Genomic DNA, 21547 nt, shown 5'->3' on the forward strand with positions numbered 1-21547 from the left:
CTGAGTTCCGGTGCCGTCTCTGGAAGTTTCGACGAATAAAAGAACCGGGGTAAAACTGATTTCTTAACACCATTGTCAAGTCAAACCGAGTAAGAGGTGGAGAGCCCTGAGGCAAAAAAGTAAATGTGACAGTCACACTAATCTTGTGTCTGGGTTTCCGTCGGGAAGGATAAAGGCAAACTGGGGAGCGATAGGAAGTTGCCACTTTCGGGGAAAGCCCAGCAAAATTCTTTCAACAAGTTGTCGCCAACACGAATATTGTGTGGAACTGAAGTATCTACAAAGCCAGGGAGGCAGCCGGTAAGGGAATGGTTGCTGACTATGGTAAAAGACTTTGAAGTGAGCTGCTAAAGAATCGCGGCTGCCGCTAGCTTACGTAGTATTAGCGCTGTGCTGTGAGTTGGTCGCTTGTGCACGAGCGGCTCCATTATTTATTGTTGGTCCGCACATGGAAGACATATGGTTAGGAGAAGCTGATTACAAACACTTTTGTTACTGCTTAAGTTCGAATGCAGACTGATTACTTGACTTAGAGCTGTAATATAAAGCAGTATTTCTCAAGGTACATGTACAGTTGTTAGAGAATTACATAATTTGAGCGTTTAAAAATACTCAAGTAAATGTTGTATTACAAAGCTTACACACTGCATTGATGTGTTTAAATAAGGAAAATGTGTTTGGGATTGTTTACAATATTTGCAAATGTGTGGATGTGTGATAACAAAATAATTTGTATTCGGGGGTTTTGGGTTGTATTTAAAGGTTTTTCACCTATGGCTGATTGTGGCCGAAAAGAAGATTAAAGAAAAAGGAAAACAAAAAATCTGCCTGGTCATTGAGTGAAATCCAGTTAAACACCTGTGGTAGATACAGTGGGGCAAAAAAGTATTTAGTCAGCCACCGATTGTGCAAGTTCCCCCACCTAAAATGATGACAGAGGTCAGTAATTTGCACCAGAGGTACACTTCAACTGTGAGAGACAGAATGTGAAAAAAAATCCATGAATCCACATGGTAGGATTTGTAAAGAATTTATTCGTAAATCAGGGTGGAAAATAAGTATTTGGTCAATAACAAAAATACAACTCAATACTTTGTAACATAACCTTTGTTGGCAATAACAGAGGTCAAACGTTTACTATAGGTCTATACCCGCATTGAGTTTTTCCTTTCCAGTCACGTTTCTCACTCACTATGTGTTAACAGACCTCTCTGCATTGAATCATACCTGTTCTTAACCTCTGTCTCTCTTCCACAGCATGTCTTTTATCCTGTCTTCATTCTCTCACCCCAACCAATCACAGCAGATGGCCCCGCCCCTCCCTGAGCCTGGTTCTGCCGGAGGTTTCTTCCTGTTAAAAGGGAGTTTTTCCTTCCCACTGTTGCCAAAGTGCTTGCTCATAGGGGGTCATATGATTGTTGGGTTTTTCTCTGTATCTACTGTACAATATAAAGCGCCTTGAGGCGATGTTTGTTGATTTGGCGCTATATAAATAAAATTGAATTTTGAGGTGTAACATCGCAAAAACTGAACGATTTGAAGATAGGGATTTGGTTTTGACTTGGAAGCTGGAGGTTTGCAGAGTTGAGTCTCCTGATTTGTGTTTAGTTTTGTGAAATTTTTTGTATTGGTTTTACATTTGACAACAAACTAAAAAAGGAAATCCACTGCAGACGTACTCATTGTTTTAATGTTTATAGTGTTATGTCAAACCGCGTGGATCCACTGGGCATAGGCATAAAAGGCACCTGATACCAAAGTTGCAGGTATGAAAACCCTGTACCAGAAGTGAAAAACTAGGTGGCTGTAGCTCAGAAGGTAGAGCAGATCATCTGCTGATTGGAAGGTTTATGGTTCAATTCCTGGCTCCCCCAGTCTGCATGGGTGTGTTGGATAGTGCTTTGAGTATTCCAGGAGAGTAGAAAAGCACTATGTAAGAATCAGTCCATAATGGTACAGGTTAGCAGCATGTTTGTACAAACACTGCAAGTTGACTGCAACATAAAAAAAGTTAGCACCTTATTCCTCTTGATGAAAACTCAGGAAATATCTGCATTTGTACTTTCCCCAATCCACCAACTTGCACCATTGAGTTTATTGGCGTATGGATTAAATACATGATGTGAAGCATGGAAGAACAGAGACCGCTTTTAAGAGCAGAATTCAGATCTATTTATTATATTTCCATCATGCATTCATTTCATGCTGAATATGTGCAATACATACACAGCTGTATGTTAAGTGTGGCACAATACCAACAATATGCTATTTGTATAAACACAAAAAAATATGGTAAAAGCGAAAGGATGTGAAATTATTCTGAAATTGATGATGACGTCAGGGTTTCTCTCTTCAAGCTGCAAAAGAAGCAATAATTTAGTGAAGCTACAGTAATTATTTGTTGCTTTTTCATTTACCTGAAAAACTGTATTAAAATATCAGGTTATTGTCAAATTGGTGCACATTTGTTGGACAGGCAAAAAAAAAAAAGGCTTCCTGTAGGTGTTCCTGTTTGTAGTTCTAAAGTATTACCTCACGGGTAGAGGAATTCCCTCTCAGACAGCTGACCTTCTCAGTGTGGATAGAGGTATTCATCTTCAGCCCGGTTACCTGAGAGAGAAAAAGAGCCGGTAAAAAGACTGAGGGTGACTCTCTTTACATGTCCAACACACTTAAAACTTCAGTGCTTCAAGTCCTGTTAACTGCTCAGTTTGTTGTACAGCTCCACTAAGGAGCAACATGTGTTGGTGTGCTGTGCTCGAGTTTTACTTGGCTCATAGTAGTCATAGAGCAGGACCACAGCAGGCTTCAGGTTGTCCACTGGGAACTCCTCTATGAGGTCCAAGCTGTGTTCTACAGGTGTGTCCTTCACTAACTGCACAGGAAAAGACACAACGCACTCGTTAACAAGTACAAAGATCATCATCTGGTATTTCTCACTGTGATGTCCTCTCACCTCTCGTAAGTACACCACAACATGATCTTCCCTTTGTTCAACACGATCCACCAGCTGGGCACCTTTGAGCTGTGAAAAGACAATGTTTAGTTCAGTTATCTTCACTCTCACTGTGGGAATTCTTACAAAATTCCTGTGAGGAAAACGTCATAACTGACCTTGTCATAAGACTCCGGGTCTGGGACGTGTCCAGAGAGCAATTTGATATCCAGGATCACCATGTTTGTAGTGCTCTGCGTTCCAGTGTATCTGCAAAGAATCACTCATGTTACTGACTGGTGCTAAGCATAGGCTATCTGCTGATTTAGCATGCTGCTAAAACAATACCTAACCCTACTTCCTGGATAGGTTTCCAACAACTACGCCACAGCAGTCAGTTACACTTGCACTTTAATGTCCATCAATTTTACAGTATCTGCAGCCTGCTGTGTGATCGGTTAGCATAACTGAGACTAGCCTCGCCCTCCAGACCAATCACTATGTTTGTGATTGGAAAGGAAGGTTGTTGTTGGGGTTTGGAGTAGAAACTACTACATTTCTCAGATGCACATCCAGCAGGGCCTTACATTCCTCTACTGTAGCAGTAATGTGCTTACTGAGTACTTACTGGGACTTTATCAGCAGAGTGAGTTTGGGTCGGGAAGACTGACTGTTGTGGTTATACTGCACGTTAACCTCCACGCTCAGAGTTGAGGAACCATAAGGATTTGGGATGTTGTACCGAACAGCAATCTGAAACAAAGTTAACCAAGAAAGATTTTATATTAGGATTTCTGCTCTATTTTCCTATAAAATATGTTAGAAGAAACAGATGTAGTATGTAGCATAGATTAGGTGGCTCCTGCACAGGAGGTACAGGTCACCTACTGATCGGAAGGTTGGTGGTTCAATCCCTGGCTCCTGCAGTCTGCATGTCAAATATCCTTGGGCAAGATACTAACCCCAAGTTGCTCTCCGATGCATCCATCGGAGTGTGAATGGGTATGAATGGCGTTAGAAGCGCACTCAGTTTAGAGACAGTGCTTGTGAGAATAGGTGTGAATGTGGCATGTTGTATACAATGCTTTGGGTACTAGTAGAAAAGCGCTATATGAGAATAATTACAGTAACACAGAGTAAACTTGGCTTAAAAGAAAAAAAATCGCCATTGGCTACAGTTTTGACTACGCTAACATTTATTTATTTAATTTAAATGACAAGTGAACAGTGACTTCATCTTTATTTGGAACAACCAGGTTGATATGGGCACTGACCTGCACAGAAACACTTGTGCTGCCTTTCATCTCCACGATGTACTTCCCTGCTATGTTTTCCACTATTATCTCCTCCTGGTAGAGCAGTCTGTTGTTTCGGTTGACGTGGAACGTAACCTGGCCACCAGGAGTAGCAACTGCCACTTTGCTTGAGCCTCCTTTTTCTGAGCCCTCTTTGCTTGAGCCCTTAAAACCGAACACCTCAGTGGAGTAGAATGCCAGAGCCTGAAGAGCCACCACTGTGTCCTATATAAGATGCAAATACAAAACAGAAACTACTTTGAATACGGTATATTCATATTAATATGAACATTCTCTCACTCACACACAGTAAACACTGGACTGAACATTGTTGCAATCATGGGCAATCACTACCTGGGCTGACCTAACTGAGGCTTTTATATACACTCTATGGGAGTTCACTACCTGTGTTGAGGAGAAGCCTCCATAATAGGTCTGCTGCTCAGTCAGCCACCTCACGATGCTGAAGGCATAAGCCAGTTCTTCACTGGTCGGGGAAGCACTGATTTGGGCCAACAGCACGTAGGAGCTGATCTCCACTGACAGGGAGGCGGACGTTTCTGTTGATTTCTGAGTCCAGTAGATGAAACTGCCTGAGAGCCGCACACAAACAGACACAGAGACACGACGTAAGCTGCATTTCTGATGACGAGGGATTGATGGGTTCCTGCATGAGGCACCTTCACCTTGCTTTTCTGCAACCTTGTCGAGGTACTCTAGAAGGTGAGCGCGGGTCTCCACGTCTCCTGCCAGGGTGAAGACGTACGCCAGCAGAGCTGTAGTGTAGGTGTTGCTGAGGTCATTCATGGAGTCTTTGAGGCAAGCCAGGCTCTTCTTCACCACAGAGTTCTTTAACAATTTTCACAATTAATGTGTCAGAACAAAATTCAGTATACTGATCAAAACAACAGGAACAAGTTTCAGAGTTACATGTCAGCAGTATGTCAGTGAACATGGTCTTATCTCCCTGCAGCAAAACAGAACAGATGTTGATGTCTTTTATGTGCATAATAGCAGTCAGTGAGTGAAAGACTTTTTAATTATCACAGTGAAGAATGAAAATGTTTTTGTTATGAGATTTGTTTTTAAATAAAGCTGATAGTTGAGGCTGGATCAGGTGAGCCCTTAGTTACGTTGCAATTGGCCTTGATCTTATACTTTCTGTTGTGAACCCCTTAAAACTTCTTCTGTCATACTGCTATAAAATAATAACCACAAATGAATAGAAAAATAAATTCAAATTACACATCAAAAGACTAAAGTCAAACAGGGGGGAAAAGCCCCCAAAAGACAAAGGCAAACACGCCACGGCTCTCTGTCCACAGATGTCAGCATTATAAACCCGTGGTGTGACCTAGTGAGCTTTTCAGTTCAGCAGGATACGTCATCATCTCCAAAGGAAGAGCACACACATGTGAATTCTTTCAGCCACAGGGGCATCTACCTACTTTTGCATATTTCTTATTCTCCAGAAACGTCGCAGTGATGTACGCAGTGAGAGTGACTTCGTCTGACACGCCACCCTGTGGATAGAAAACCATCAAAGAAACTTTATCAGCAATGTGCCTCCAACGTGCAGGGATGTGAATTTCTAACCTGCGCATATTGTAGACGGTGTGAGTGTCGTGTTTCAAAAATGTGTCCTACATATTCTAATAAACAGTAGAGGTTTTAGATATGGGCGACATGGGCGGTTGCCCGGGGCAGCATCGTGGTTGGGGGCGGCATCACGGGCATCGGGAAAAAAAAAGAAGAAAATGCTCGTACTCATGCTCCCCTGACGTCAACCAGCGCATACTGGGAATAGCATAGGCACCGATCGGTTTCCTATCGCCCATTTGCTGGGAGTAAGGGCGCCCTCCGTTTGCGAGGTGCGCCTGCTGCTTGCGGCTCAGAGAGGAGAGGGCGGGGCTGCGGGGGAGTCTCTGACCGGCTGGAGGGGCATCTAATAACCAACTCGCAAAATAAAACAAAATAAAAACAAACACGAAAACACCAGACTTCATGATACAGACTTATAATTTGCACCGATGTTTTTTCGAAATTCTATATTAAAAAAAAAAAAAAGCGAGAGCCCTCGGTGCGCCTGCTCGCTGCTGAAGTCAAAGTAAACTTTATTGTCATCTCCGCTACAGACAGTCCAGCAAATAGAGAGACGAGACGACGAGGCTCCAGTTGCAGCTGTGCAAGTAAACAAACAACAAATATAAGAAGAGTAAGAAAATAAATATACACTTTAGGACTCGGGGTAAAGGATCAATAACAATTTAAAATTTACAGTTTGATGATTTAAAGTCTCACACAAGCCATCGAAAGGGGAGGGGCCAGCTGCTTCCAGATAGAGCACATTTCATTCATAATGATGTAAATCCAAGCCCACTATGTGTTCATGATCTGAATCCTGGGTTGTGTGAAATCCCAGAAATACACCTCAGACAAAGTGAATCTGTGAACTAAGGTGTAGGTCTGTTAGGTTATGTTGTGGTGATCCTCGAGTCCTCGAGGAGTTGTGTTCATACTGGAGTGCAAAATTAAAACCAATGGAAGATGGACAAGAAAAGTTCAAAGCCATCAGGTGCTCAGTTTAGAAAAAAGAGAAAAGAAGAGGAGGAGAAACGAGCAACAGATGCAGGTAAGCAGACGTGTGATTGGATAATGGCAGCTCATCCTGAACCAATCAGAGTCAGAATACTTTATTAATCCCTAAGGAAATTATGTGGGCTACAGTTGCTTCAAGAATAAATGGTAAAAATAGCAACAGTAACAGACTAAACTCCAAACAATACATCATGTTACAGATTTTAATATTAATTGTCAGTTGTTGATTTGTCCAGTTCTCATTGTGTGGCGAATTATGATGGCTGTTTGGTAGCTGTTTGCATACAATGCATACTTCATGTGTGTGTGTGTGTGTGTGTGTGTGGGGGGGGGGGGGGGGGGGGGTGCCAGAGGGAGTGTTCGCCCAGGGCGCCAAACAGGCTAGGACAGCCACTGCTAATAAATGTAGCTTCTACCTCCAGATCCAGTCATTGTTTACATATTGTAATGTGATCTAGGCTGGTATTATTTATGGATTATTCTATGAGTAACAGTTTTCTAAGTTCTGACAGGCAGTTTCATGCTATACAGGTGTACCTTCATGCCAATGTGAATGAGTCTCCCTGACATTTTAAAACAGCCATTTTCTCGTTGTTGATTTTCCAGCCATGTGTTAGACTCTTCAATGTTTCTGGGATCGATGTGAATGAATTTCTCAGCTCGTGCAAAACATTTCACCACAAAAGCAGTCAGCCTGAAAACAAGTAAAAACACACAAAAAACTACAGTTTTATTACCGTTTAAATGTAATTTAAATATTTTTGGAAATGCGAGTGAGAATGATAACAGGATGAATCACATTTCATGAAGAGGCAACAAACTCACAGCAATTTCTCTTGTGTCTTAAATGTGGGACACCATATAACTGTGTGAATAACGAGTGATGTTCTCACCAAGTGCTTCCCTCCCCTGTTCCAAATGCACTGTAAGAACCATCAGTATGCTTGTATGTCAGCTGATTTTGGTAGCCTGTAAAAGAAAAGAAAACTGATGTACGTGACAGAAAAACAAAAACATGAGCCTCTGAGAAAGAGATACCACACTCTTTGGAAAACTTATTTTCTTATTTTGGTTTAGAAATTCTTATCTCACTGAGTGATTACTTCATACTAGAAGTGAGGAAAAGCAAAGCCCAAATGTAAGTGAAGGAGGGTGTAACATGGAGATTTCCCTGCAGACATGCTAACAGATATCAGGTTGTAAGCTGTTTGGATGGGCTTGAGAAAAAAGCATGGCTGATTGCGCTGGTCTGTGCAGAGTGAACAACATCAGACTCCATCTCGTTATTCTGGTGAACCACCAGTGCACAAGTGATCTACAAACCCTGACAGCAAGTAGGTGAATTCTCCCATTTCAATATCGCTAGCTATCAATAAAGAACAACTTACTGCTTAAAAAAACCGAATGAAAGTGAATGGTACATTGGTTTCTAACATAAAACTACTGAATGCAGTCAGCGGCAGTACAAAAGTGACCAATTTTTTAGTTTTAGTCTCTTTTTTTCCCAGTGAGTCGTCAGTTCTGAGATTAATAATTATCCCTCACGTCATACTGGGCTCTTTTTGTGCCACTTTTTTCATTCGTATGAACGCCATTTCCGCTGTGTTGGGTGTAGCATAGCCAAACTTGCCACCCGGTTTCGTTTTTGTAAAAAATTCAAATTTTCAGTCTGATTTTCTTACATCAGCCTAACACGGCTTAGCAGCAAAAATACTCACACTCATCACCCTAGGGACCGTTTTGTGCCCCATTGAAACCCATTATAAACGCTATTTTTCACGGCAAAAAAATTACGGTCAAATCGATCGTGATCGGTTATGTTTCCGTTTCCGTTTGCAGTACTGGCCTTAGAGTTGTAATTTTTTTATTTGTCCACCGGGTGGCGCCCTTGCTCCACATTTGACCCCGGGCTGGAAAACAGCGGACTGCTTAAACAGGCCTGCGGGAAACGAAGCCTCATTTCCGGCGTGCAGCAGCGGCTTCGCCCGCTGATCGGGCGGGACCATTTTCGGCCCCTAGGACCGTTTGAGGGTGCATTTTTTTTTTTAATCAACAGGAAATGACGTATTTGTTGTGACGTGGTACCGGACGTGTGTGTTGGAAAAAGGGGTCCGACGCAACATGCCCCGGTCATCGTCGGGAGTTAACCCGGGAGGATGCACTGATTTCGGCCTAGAGGAGGAGCATTTGCTGCCTGGAGACCATTTTCTGGTCCTGAAAAAAAAAAAAAAAGGCGATCGAAATGAAGGTTGGTGCCAATCTTTAGTCCATCTAAAGGCCTAATTATAATAACAATCAAATATTACTTCAAATGTTTTTTTTAAAAAATATTTCGTTTTGTTTTGGGGGGCTAAAAAAAACGGTGCGCTCATGTAATTAAACTGCAATTAAAAGGGTTAAAACCCCCGAAATATAATTAAAACTTTACATGGATAGTTCAGGGAGAAGTAGTTTTAAAAGACTGGCTAATTTAAAGTGGAAAAAAATATGAATATATAATCTTTTTATAGCATTTTTCGGGCGTGGCAGAAAATGGTCCCCAGGGTGATGAACGTAAGTTTTTTAAAGGATGACGTGATTAATTAGCTAACATAAACCAATGCAAGCTGCAACCAACCACTGTACTGTCACAAGATGACGCTACAAAACCAGAACCAGAACTTTAAGCACTTATTTCTTGAATCCAGGTTCCTATTCAGAGTAAATATATCGCAGAGTAGCGCTCCATGGTGTAAAATAGGACAGGGAGAGACTAGCAAACATGTCTGAAGCACTACACTGAGGATACGTCATCATAAGCTGAAAGCTGCATGGCTTTCTGTGCTCTGCACACTGTGGTTGTGGTACTTTTACATATAAATGAGGATCTGTTACAGAGGAGTTCACACAATCAGACACATCTTGATGTTGCACAATGGCTCCTAAAAGAATATTTCGGAGTGCGGCTTGAGGAAAAAAAGATAAAAGTCTGTATGTATCGATTCTATCTGAATAAATTTGACAGTTGAGTTTCTTACCAGAAACTTATGTATGAACATACTTAACAGTAAATAGACACAGTTCATTTTAACCTGAGATAACAGATTTAAATGATGATGATGATGTTTCTCTGAGAACATGCTTGTTTTTTGTCAGCCTGTTCCCCAACTCAAGGGGAATTTTTGATTGATTGTATGGCTGGCATTAGTTGTTATCTACTTACCAATGTTTGTGTGTGTGGTTTTTGTTTGTTGTTTGTTTTGTGTTGCAATTTAGAGTTGGCTTTTAATTTTGAACAGATTCAATTTCATATACACACAGTAGTTTTCACCTGGCAAGCACTGGCTTAAAGTAATGAAGTTCTCCTTCATTTTAGCTGATGTGTTTGTCATTAGAACACGCTTTATTGGCTGTTTGCTTTACAGCATAAGTAGAACTGCAGCATCATGCATAATGATAAGAGCTAGTGTTTTTCTCACAACATTAAAAAGGTGTTTTGGTTTGCTATTTTAACATAAAACCTATGAAATGTCCAAATTGCTCAAAATTCTGCTCATATTTTATTAATATACATTTTAAAATAAAATAAGAAGTGTAATTCATTTGCCTTTTTCTACTTTGTGTATATGTGTTCCTCTTCATCTAGTTATGAGCATGTGTGTGATTTGTATATAGAAAATCCTTCAGAGCCTTCAGTTTTCAGGCCCCTCTTCTGTGGAACCAGCTTCCAGTTTGGATTCAGGAGACAGACACTATCTCTACTTTTAAGATTAGGCTTCAAACTTTCCTTTTTGCTAAAGCATATAGTTAGGGCTGGACCAGGTGACCCTGAATCCTCCCTTAGTTATGCTGCAATAGACGTAGGCTGCCGGGGGATTCCCATGATGCATTGAGTTTTTCCTTTCCAGTCACCTTTCTCGCTCACTATGTATTAACAGACCTCTCTGCATTGAATCATATCTGTTATTAATCTCTGTCTCTCTTCCACAGCATGTCTTTATCCTGTCTTCCTTCTCTCACCCCAACCAATCACAGCAGATGGCCCCGCCCCTCCCTGAGCCTGGTTCTGCCGGAGGTTTCTTCCTGTTAAAAGGGAGTTTTTCCTTCCCACTGTCGCCAAAGTGCTGCTCATAGGGGGTCATATGATTGTTGGGTTTTTCTCTGTATCTATGAAGCGCCTTGAGGCAACTTATGTTGTGATTTGGCACTATATAAATAAAATTGAATTGAATTAAATTGATTGCAATATCTTTAGCTTTTAGTTTGGTTCACAAAACTTCAAGATTTTATTATCAACATTTTCTACTTAAAGTATGTTTAACTCAGCTGGTAGATCTGGCTTTGAAATGTCCTAACCTAGGCATGACTTTTGCTTTCCTTGCTTTAGCTTTAGAGAAGTGCTGCACTCACCAGTGATTAGATAACTGGTAGCCTTTTCCTCGATGGTTGAGGTGAGCTGCTGTGTGTCTTTCAGGTACTCGAGGATGAAGATGTTGGGGGCGAGGAGAGCCATGTTCTGCTCTCCACATCCACTTGGCAGCTGCAGCAGACTGTCGAGGTTCTTCAGAGCCCGACCGAGAATGTCACCTGATGGAAAAAAGTCTCACTAAAGCTGAACATGTAACTAACCCATCATCTAATTTCAAATGAGTGAAAACATGCCAACAACCTAGAAAAATACCAAATACATCAAATGCAGTACTTTGTTGTAATCCGATGGTACTTTGAGTATGCTTGCTAAGCTTAAAATCAACTCATGAACTTCTAATAGAGCAATAGGTAGGAAAAAACAGCCTCACAGCATAGTCTTTTAATATTAATTGAAACATTATTTATATATCATATGTAATTTTTCATGTAGTAGGTTTACCCAGGACTGATATAAAAGCATGGGCAGAATCTTCAATCACATTGTACGGAAGTTCAACCAGAACTTCTTCCCTCACAGTTTTTCCTGCACACAGACAAAAACAGCCACGTTACATGGGGAAGAGTACAAGTGTGGTCATTTCTTCTATTAGTTTAGTGAAATGAAGTTAACATTTATTGAAATAGTGGTATTAAAAGAAAACTGCTCTACTAGGCGATAGCCTTAGAAAACCATGCTGACCTTCTGGGAGTAGTAGCAAGTTGAAGGTCTTTGTCACCTCAACTCCCTCTGGCTGAGGGACATGAAGATATAGCATTAACATTTATACCAAGATGGATTGACTTTCTCCCCCCCAAAAACTAAGGTGGTGAACACATTAGCATCTTGTGTTTATGGCACCAACCTTCACTATGAGGGGTTTTGTCACCACGTCGATGCGACCTCTGTCTGGAACAGTTACGGCCCCAGAATCACATAAATCCACTGAAGCCACTGCCTCAGCAGACACAGTCACTTCCACAACCCCTAAAACACATCAGCGAAAATGACTTTCAAAATCCTGCAAACGATCAAACCCTCGTTATTCAAGGGATCTCAGTGTCTAATGATTCAAAGGAGAAGTGGTGGGAAAAGGGGCACATGGCTCCTTCACACTGAGACCCTCTAGCATTTGCTCCAAAGCTTGACCCTCACCTAAGGCCGATGGGGTCAAGCTCCAGCTGAAGGTCTTGCGCTTGCTGGCACACAAACAAGATGTGGTTTGGTCACCAAACAGGGAGGTGAGGGTGTAAAGTGAGGAAGATGCTGGTGTTACAGTGATCTGTTCCAGGGACAAACAATACATTTTAAATATAGACTCTTTTGAGGAACAGGTTTAAATGTGCTCAGTATTTTCATTCATCTCAGAAATACTGAAGTTTTTCTTTAGTAATTCTGTGATTCTTTGCTGCTCGTCAGAGTTTAACTAGCAGCACAGATTACCATCATGCAGCTGGTCAGGTAGCTGAAGACAGTTGCCTTCAGTTCAAAGAACTCCCCCCGGATGATAGAGTAGGGCATGGTGAGCTCGAGGAAGAAGGGCTGGAAGACTTTCAAATCTTCACGAGGAGCCAAACCAAAACCCTCAGAAGACAAGCAGAAAGCCTCCGTCTCCCAGGTGGTGATGGTGTCTGGGACGGTGAGGGTCATTTCCTCTGTGCCCGATTCTCTGAATCAGCCCAAACACACAAGAACATTCTGTCAGGGGCTAAAATATACTCAACAAAACGTTTTTGCAGTGTGTTTTAAATGATGCAGTATTGGACACATTTTTGCTGAAGAACTTCTAACAATAGCAGCACAAATGTTTAACCTCTTAAGCCCCAACGTCCCCTGATATGGGGGCAAAAGGCAGGAGATCAGTTAGGCTTGAGAGGTTAACTGAAGCTACAATTCCAAATCAGTGATTGTTAATTTATTTCAAACAGGTAAACAATATACAGGTACATTTAGAAAAGAAAATAAGAGAGAAAAAAATACTAAACAAAAGTCAGCACATTTCAATATTGCTACTGTTCTGATTCAGTTACATGTCGAGAGGGAAGAAGGAAACACTTATTTAATCCCACCCCTTTGCCATAAATGATCAGTTAATATTTAGTTGCTTCCTTACTGATATAACCTGTAACAACAATAGTGAACAGATTTCTGATATACTATACACTATAATATCACATCATGATTTTTTTTTTTTTAAATAGAGACATTCACTTAATTTCAATATTTTCCTTTTCTTTATAGTTTGAGAAGATCATATTTTTATAACTCTTTTTGAACAGTTTTATGTTTGGACGTCGCTTTAATTCCATATTCAGACTGTTCTACAGTTTCACTCCATGCACAGAAACACAAAAGCTTTTTCTTGTAGTACGGACCTTCCCTGTTTTGAAGTTGCAAAAACTCCTTAAATTATAACTTCCTTCATCATCAAAAAACAAAATGCACATAAAAATACTCCAAATCTTGATGGGAGAACTGGTGAATCTTTGGTTTCATTATGCACTCAAAGACTTTTCTCAAGCACTTAATGTTTATCAAATCAGTTTACAACACAAGCTCACCTAACGTCTACCAGATCCCATATCCAAGTCTCTGGGAAGAAAGTACGGACTGTTTTTATGGGTGAAATGTCAGGAGGAAGTGCCGGAGCACCAGAGGCAGCTGCATCTGGTATTCTCTCTAATATGTCCAACTTGTATACTTGATAAGGACCCTTCCAAAAGCACTGGTCTACAAAGAAAGCAGAAAAAGAGATTGAAACAACCATAAAGATAACTGCTTCATTTTTCTTTCAAATGATCAGCATCACTCTTCAAAGTCACCTCGATAGTATTCTCTTCCTTTGTACTTGAGGCATGAAGGCAACTGAATAACCAAGTTGGTTGCCATCTTCAGTCCTACACTCTACATAATCCAGCACATACAAATAGTTCATTACAGGAAAAACAACAAAAAGCTTTTTACTAAATATGACTTACAGGTACGTATGCAGATTACCTGGAAAACAGTGTGGGCATCATTTCTGCCACTCTCAGGAAACGGCAGAATTGATCTTTTTGGTCTCACTTCCATGCACTCTATAGGATCTTGAACCTCATATGGGACATAGGTTGCTTTCCTGACAGGAAGCAAGTCATAAATCTGAAAGAAAATATGTATGTATGATCTTTCTACTGTACACTCTTACTCTTGCCAGCTGTTCAAAAGAGAAAAGGAGGGGCTGTGCATTTGGTATTGAGCCTTCAACATCCAACATCCCACCTGACCTGGTGGTCGTTAAAAACGCTGTTACCTTTTCAGCATTCAGAGTCTTCCCCGGCTCCTTGATGAGGACACTCTGGTCGATGGCACTCACACCACACAGAGAGTGCGGCAGGGCCGTCACCTGGAAGTTGGTCTCATCTCCTGGGACAGCTGAAGGTGGTACAAAATGTACCGACACCTGATGCACACAAAACCCAAATGAAACCATCCAGATGTTAATATGTGAGGTGAACTCTGGTGGTGAACAAAGGTGAACTTTGAACAAATATTTGGCAAGTAAAATCATGTGATACAAATGGATCTGACTGTATTCTGTATAAATAAACACCTGTAATTCGAAATGACCTCAGGTTTTGTAATGTTTTGTAAAATCTAATCTAAAATAATGAACATGGAAACATTACAATTTGGCATAAAATGATAACAATAATCTTTTTGAGTTGAGGTTACTCACTTTGCAAAGTACTAAAAATTAGTTTTAGTAAAATTAGCAACATTTCAATTTCAAAAAATCTATTTTAAGTTGAAAAGAAGATAATTATTTATAGATTTTTTTCATCATTGTAATTTTCTGTTTGAATACTTTGAACATTGAGCTGGACAGGTGACCGATGGATAGGTACAGAAAACCATATAAAAAGTGTCACTTCATGGCCCGTGTGACCATGGTAACATGAAAACACCATGCTTACTCAATGTGTTGCTTGCTTGTGGAAAGTTAACTATTTAAACATTTATGGCCAAGTCTGATTTGCATGTGATGGCTCCAGAAATCTTTAACCATGACATGAAAGAATTTTTGCTGGTACACCTACGAGTAAATGTTATTTCAGGTTAGCCTTATTGGCTATCTTGATATTGATAATTTTGTAAAAGCGTCGACTAAGTAATCTTTACTGACCTTGTTAGTGAAGCACTTCTCAGTGGAGAATTCAGCACTGTGAGCGATCACATTCTCACTGGGGAGGACAGCATAAGCCACAATCTGGATGTCTGGTGTCATCTCAGGAGATACAGTCAACTTCAAGGACACCTCGCCCTCATTCACTGAAACACAGAGCATCAAAAGCTACTTTACTGGGAAAATTTGAAAGTCAAGATCAAAGCCATGTTTAGCACACCTGTTTGAGATGTAACTTTAAGCTCTTGATGTCCGTGAACGGAAATAACTCCTCTGGACAAGACCTTGATAATTTTGGAGAAAATGACACAAGGAGACAGTCAGCAGCAAATATTCACTTCCTTTCTTTTTGCCGTTCTGCTTTGGTTCTTTCATGTGACTTGATTGAGTAAACTAACGTGACTGTTAAAGCTATTCATCTTAAATTTTAATGAAAGCACCTACACATTAAAAAACAAACTTTTTTCAATGGTGTGACTTTGACTTTCTTGGTCAAGCGCTTACAAATGATCACACCTAAATAATACCAAAATGTTACCATACAGGTTCTTATCATGGTGTAACAGAACGTTCAAACTCCACGCTGTCATTGAATAACATTAAGGCCTTTGACATGCGTCTTTCTACTATGTATTTTCTCACCAGATACATCAGATCCACAGAGCCTGGGGCCTCTCCCACGATCGTGTACCAGATAGATATGGCTTCTTCTGTCTCACACGGAAGAGGTTTGTCCTTCGTCTTTACCTCCAGGAAGCTAACTGTTTTATCATCAGGAGAAGACGGTTTGACCATGGACAAAGTGTGAGTTCCAACCTCAAAGAAAGCAGTTCTATATCCAGCATAATCCAGAGTCGGCACCAGGCTTGCCTGGTTGTGGAACAAAACATAAATGAACGAAGGAGGGGAACATTTGGGCAGAAAGTTTTAGCTGTTCATGAAATCACAGCTATTTTATATTATAATATATATATATATATATATATATTTATATTATAAATGTCAGTGCAGCTTTTCACTTACATGGAGTTGGACGTCACCTTTTAATTCGTTTGTGCTAAGTGAGAACACGGCAACACCTTTCTCGTCAGTTTTTACATTTTGTATTGAGCTCAGGGAAATGTCTCCCTCAAAGAGGTACACGATGCGGTCAGGAATGGGTTCACCATTATGATAAACAGCTTTGACCTGTTGAAAGGAAAACGATGATGTGTGGATCCACAGGATTTCAGCTGTATTACAAAATGATGATAACTGAGAAAAACACTTACTTTTCCTTGCACATTTGTTCCTGGTTCATAAATGTCGGGAGTATCAACAAAAGACACTCTTCCAAGGACATATGAAATCGTTATGCTTTGCTTTTGTGATATCAAAACACCTGAAAAAAAAAGCAATAGATATGATATATTGTTACAATACACCAAAGTGCGTCGTTACAATAAACTAAATATGAATATAGTCTTGCCTGTGCCCTCCTCTTCCATTTTAACGGTGATGTCCAGGATATCGTTCAGTGCTGTTGAATCAACTTTGTTGAAGTTTGACATGTTGACGGTAAAAGTGGTACAGCCTTCCTTATCTGCCTAGAATATATTGTGAAAACAAAATAAAAGTTGATATTAGCCGTTTCTCAGCACGACAGCCATGGTGATACCCGTCATCCGAGTTTGCTCCAAGAGTTTAGCAAAGCAAATCATTCAGATCTGACACAAACATCACATATATGCACATTTAAAGCAGTGGATCAGACAGTCTTCAGACAAAACAAGCCTAGTGCTGAAGGCCCTAAATACAAGGGCCTTAAGTTAGTCGGCCTTACACTTACTATTACTACTATCTTCTTTGCTTTTGCGTTAAAGTAATGACTGATAATATCTAAACACTACTGGTCTGTGCACACTTACAAGGACTAGTTTGACAAATGACTCTTTGAAATTTGCTGCTTTTCTTTTAGTGAGTTTGAGTTTTGCTTTGGGCTGTTGCCGTGAAGTCAAACAATTCAAAAAGGTCAAACCAAAAAATGTTATTAATATTTTTACAAGGATTTTAGAGATTAAAACATTTTAATTTGAAATGTGACTGACAATTTAAGAGAGTTCCCTCTGAAACACGGAAATACTGAAGAAGGCACAAAATACTCGGATACTTGTAGTCTGAGAGTGAGTTGTAGCTTTGCAGGGATACTCCACACCAAGTTTACGTTTGGTAACATTGTAGTGGTTGTATAAATTATGTATATAGTGAATGCGTAGTGCAGGAGTTTACACATTCCCAACAAAAAATGTTTCTGGTTTGCTTCCAGGAGGAGACATAAATCTCTTTGGGATTGCGCCAGGAAAGGCCTCGTGCCTTTAAAACATCACTCAACTAAATGAAATGTTTGTGAATAAGGGAGCAGTTATAATTCCTGCCTAATTTATTTTAATCGCACAAACAAACTTGAGCAGAAATTTGTAATAAAGAAGAAAACACCCTCTATGCGAACTTTGTTTCTGCAGTGATGAAACTGAACCTGTACCTGCTTCGTCTCTGAGTGACACACAGGATTTGTGTCATCATGTGAATTACTCTCATCAATGTGCTCTGCAACTCTGATCCACTCTGAACCGTGAAAATGTCCCAGAGTAGGTCGGCACACACCTACAGTGACCCTTCCTGGCACCGGCTGCTTAAATGTATACCTGTTAAAATTAAAAATAAATACATAAATAAAACAAATAAGAATAAAATCTAGTAGACATCTGTCAGTTTACTTACTTTGAACATATTTGAGCCTTAAAGCTCTGATCTCCAACACTCACTTCGTCAGGCACTTTTATAGTTACATCGAATTTGGGCAAAACTGGGGACAAAGTGTCCGTGTCAGTGTTTAAGCTTCACTGCAAATGGGAAGAGTGTAACAATCAGCCCAACTTACCATACTTCTCCACCGTGAAAGTGTAATATACTTTGGATTCACCCATGGTCACAGTGATTTTGTATATTCCCTCACGAGCCTCAGAACTCAAGAAGTATGAAAGCTGCAGTATTTTGTTATCTGAATTTGTCTTGAGCCACTGCCCGATCCTGTTCCCGCTTGGATCCTGTTACATGCAAAATGAAAGAATATAATTAAGAATATAATTAATAACCAAATACGTGGGTCAAAGAATTATTACTTCTCTCAATTTGACTTTGAAAGGTGTTAATCATACGTATATACAGTGTTGGGGAGTAACGGAATACATGTAGAGCCGTTACGTATTTAAAATACAAAATATGAGTAACTGTATTCCATTACAGTTACCGTTTAAAAAGCTGGTATTCAGAATACAGTTACTTTGTTGAAATAAATGGATTACACGGCGGTACTTTCCTGTTTCATATTGTCGCGGGTCAGGACTGTTTGGGTTTTGTTTGACAGCTACGTTCTGTTGTTCCAGGCGGCAGCGCTACGGTTGCCATGGTTACAGTCTCTGCGACTGTGTGTTTCCTGGGTGAGAGAGCGCCTTTTCGTTGTTGTTGTTGTGCTAAGCTAACAGGCAGAATGCTACAAGCATAGCTCTAAAGAATGTAGCATCATGGGCAGTGTAGTCCGTGCTGCAGGGAGAATGGACTGCCATACACGTTATGTGTCTGTGAGCGCGAGGAGGGAGGAAAAGGGGAGTGGAAAGGTACGAGTTGTCATCGAGCAAAAACGGGAGCTGGAAGCATGTAAATATAATAATAACCACTGCAGCCAAGAAGAGAGCCTGACGAGCCCAGTTGTAAGTAAGCTATTAAGACTCGACTGTACGCTGTGTTCGTGTTTTCCTCCGAAACATTAAGCAGCCTTTCAACGCCTCTCTCTGTCTCTCGCAAGAAAAGTTGACCCACACAACAAAGTAAAGCTATTTTTCGGCTACGAGCCGACAGGGACCCCGCCGTATTAGTCAGAGGTCCCTTTACTACAGTTCGGAGTCGCGGACCTTCAGTAATAGTAATAAATCACACAGCAATAGTACATTCACGTTGTTGTAAAAAGCATGATAATATATTAAGTAATCCAAAGTATTCAGAATACGTTACTGTCATCGAGTAACGTAACGGAATACGTTACAGAATACATTTTAGGGCATGTATTCTGTAATCTGTAATGGAATACATTTTAAAAGTAACCTTCCCAACACTGCGTGTATATTATATGTATTCACACATTAAACTCTTTAAATTAATGCCATGATTTGTTAAAAACAACAATAATAATAAAAACATGAATAAAATAAACATAGTACTATGACTTGTGTGTTCATATTGTTTATTTATTTTTAAATGCACTACTGTGTTCTTACCTCCAGTTCGATGATGTCATACTGCAACAAAGGAAGGGAAAAAGGTTCAAAGAGCACAATGGTTTCATGTCATCTTGCAGTGTTACAGTTATTAGGCTTTTTTGTGAGTGCTCCACACTTTAAAATGATAGCGGCTTCAGATGAATTCAGATGAAGATTTATGTAAGCTACATAATGACAGCTGGGAGGTAGAAACCGCCTCTTACGACTTCACTGGATAAGTAATCCAAAATTCATGGAAGTAACTCATTTTCATTGCATTCATTCAAATGCATAAGCTGTCCGTAAATAGGACCTAACAAAGTTTAAACACTCACCAGTGTACTAGCAGGTCTCAGCTTGGAGTCCAGTGTGACAACTCTGAAATGCACTTCAAGACACATCCAAAGAGACTGCGTGAAAAATGATCTCTAGCAGTGTCACAAACCCTAAAGCTCATTATATTCATTATTAATTATATTATATAACTTCTAATGGCTTCTCTGAGTTTAAAACTGTTGATGTTTGGGGATACATTACTTATACTTCCATATCATGCTTATGCTGCATTGTTGGGACAGATAGCATGATTGCTCATTTTTACCTTGTTGTCCGGGGAGATAGATGGGTTTATCTGTTTGGATGAATGTCTGCGGTTTGTAGGCTCTGATCAGGACTTTTCTGACTTCTTCTGACTGAAACCCGCTTCCTTCAACCTTCACCTGAAAATCCATCACCTCTTCATTTGTCACAACAGGAACCTGGAAGCACAGGATATTTGTTTGGCTATATGTTTTAGCCAGTTGCTAAGTGGGCACATGTTTCGAAACTAACTTGGACCTCACACATTTCGCTCTCCAGCTTTTCTATTAAAGTCATGTGGATGATCAAAAGAGAGAAAAATTCTTTCAAAAACAAACGGGCTATATATATATATATATATATATATATATATATATATATATATATATATATATATATAAATGCTTCTTTTGGGAAGCTCACCGAAAAAGCAATGCAGGTATGAACATCTTGAATGCACGTGTGCAGTGACATTAGGGTTGCGCTCTTCGCTGTTGATTTCAGGGTGACATTCACAACCACGGGCTCAGTGAGCTCCAGAACGCTGACACAGAATTTGGTCTCAGCTCCAGACTCAAGAACTGCAGGAACTGCCACTAGATATTGCCTGCAGACACAGAGATACACACATACAGCAGTTACCTCTATGGATGTGAAAAAGAAAAAATCTCAAATCAGAATTCATGTGCACCAGTTACAAATTTCACAGGACATAAAAAAAGAATCGATCATAGAGGCAAACTTACGGTCCAGGTCCTGCTTGGCCCACATGCGCCCAGCTGACAAAGGCGCACAACGCCCATGTCCAACTCAGAATCCCAGGTTGACCCATAACTGACTATGATGCTCCTCAGAGTCAGCATCTGTTAAATAGCTGCCGATGCAGAGGCCCCACCCATCTTCAGCCACACCACAGACAGCACACACCTTTGTTCCCCGTTCCAGGAAAATGAGAAGTAAATATTTTACATATTTCATACTGGTTGACGTGTGCCTTCAACTTTCAGTGGTTTAAATAGAGTTTTTAACTTTTTCATTTGTGCTTTACAAAAGAACTGAAAGAGATCCAGGAGATTGTTTTCTATTTACCCTATCATACGTTACCATAATGATAATTGAGTGATTTGTATATATCATATTTGTATACATTAGAGCTATTTCATACATTTGTAAAATCTGTAACATATTTATAATAATAATACATTTTATTTGAAAACGCCTTTCAAGACACCCAAGGACACTTTACAATAGAATAGAACACATAATAGAACAATGACAAAATGAAGAACAATA

General features: G+C 40.2%; 1 protein-coding gene across 2 annotated transcripts; it reads right to left on the minus strand.

Moving 5' to 3' along the window:
* Positions 1-2148: 2148 nt before the first annotated feature.
* Positions 2149-21163, minus strand: LOC113036700 (alpha-2-macroglobulin-like protein 1). Of its 2 annotated transcripts, none has more exons than XM_080288781.1 (36): positions 21001-21163; positions 20678-20861; positions 20277-20433; positions 20011-20063; positions 19694-19714; positions 18301-18466; positions 18141-18225; positions 17902-18064; positions 16849-16966; positions 16652-16761; positions 16404-16568; positions 16023-16250; positions 15601-15664; positions 15381-15526; positions 14508-14657; positions 14213-14356; positions 14038-14119; positions 13777-13945; positions 12659-12884; positions 12371-12497; positions 12081-12202; positions 11918-11969; positions 11678-11761; positions 11218-11394; positions 7722-7797; positions 7366-7522; positions 5679-5753; positions 4917-5079; positions 4636-4823; positions 4210-4455; positions 3564-3688; positions 3115-3205; positions 2957-3025; positions 2770-2875; positions 2569-2610; positions 2149-2357 (listed from the first exon to the last, which is right to left on the minus strand). In XM_080288781.1, the coding sequence occupies exons 1-35, from the start codon at positions 21084-21086 to the stop codon at positions 2573-2575; spliced, it is 4413 nt and encodes a 1470-aa protein (XP_080144907.1). In that variant the 5' UTR covers positions 21087-21163; the 3' UTR covers positions 2149-2357; positions 2569-2572. The 2 variants fall into 2 exon arrangements, with proteins under 2 accessions (XP_080144907.1, XP_026048926.2); XM_026193141.2 differs by having other exon boundaries at positions 2533-2610; positions 21001-21157.
* Positions 21164-21547: the final 384 nt, after the last annotated feature.

The sequence above is a fragment of the Astatotilapia calliptera genome, chromosome 14 (genome assembly GCF_964374335.1).
Source record: "Astatotilapia calliptera chromosome 14, fAstCal68.1, whole genome shotgun sequence".
Classification (NCBI taxonomy): Eukaryota; Metazoa; Chordata; class Actinopteri; order Cichliformes; family Cichlidae; genus Astatotilapia; species Astatotilapia calliptera.

Coding starts and splice junctions, on each gene's coding strand:
- LOC113036700 (XM_080288781.1), bottom strand. CDS start 21,086: ATGGGTCAACCTGGGATTCTGAGTTGGACATGGGCGTTGTGCGCCTTT. Junction 20,434..20,677: donor ATACCTGCATTGCTTTTTCG/GTGAGCTTCCCA, acceptor CTGTGCTTCCAG/GTTCCTGTTGTGACAAATGA. Junction 12,498..12,658: donor ACCTGACCAGCTGCATGATG/GTAATCTGTGCT, acceptor TCCCTGGAACAG/ATCACTGTAACACCAGCATC.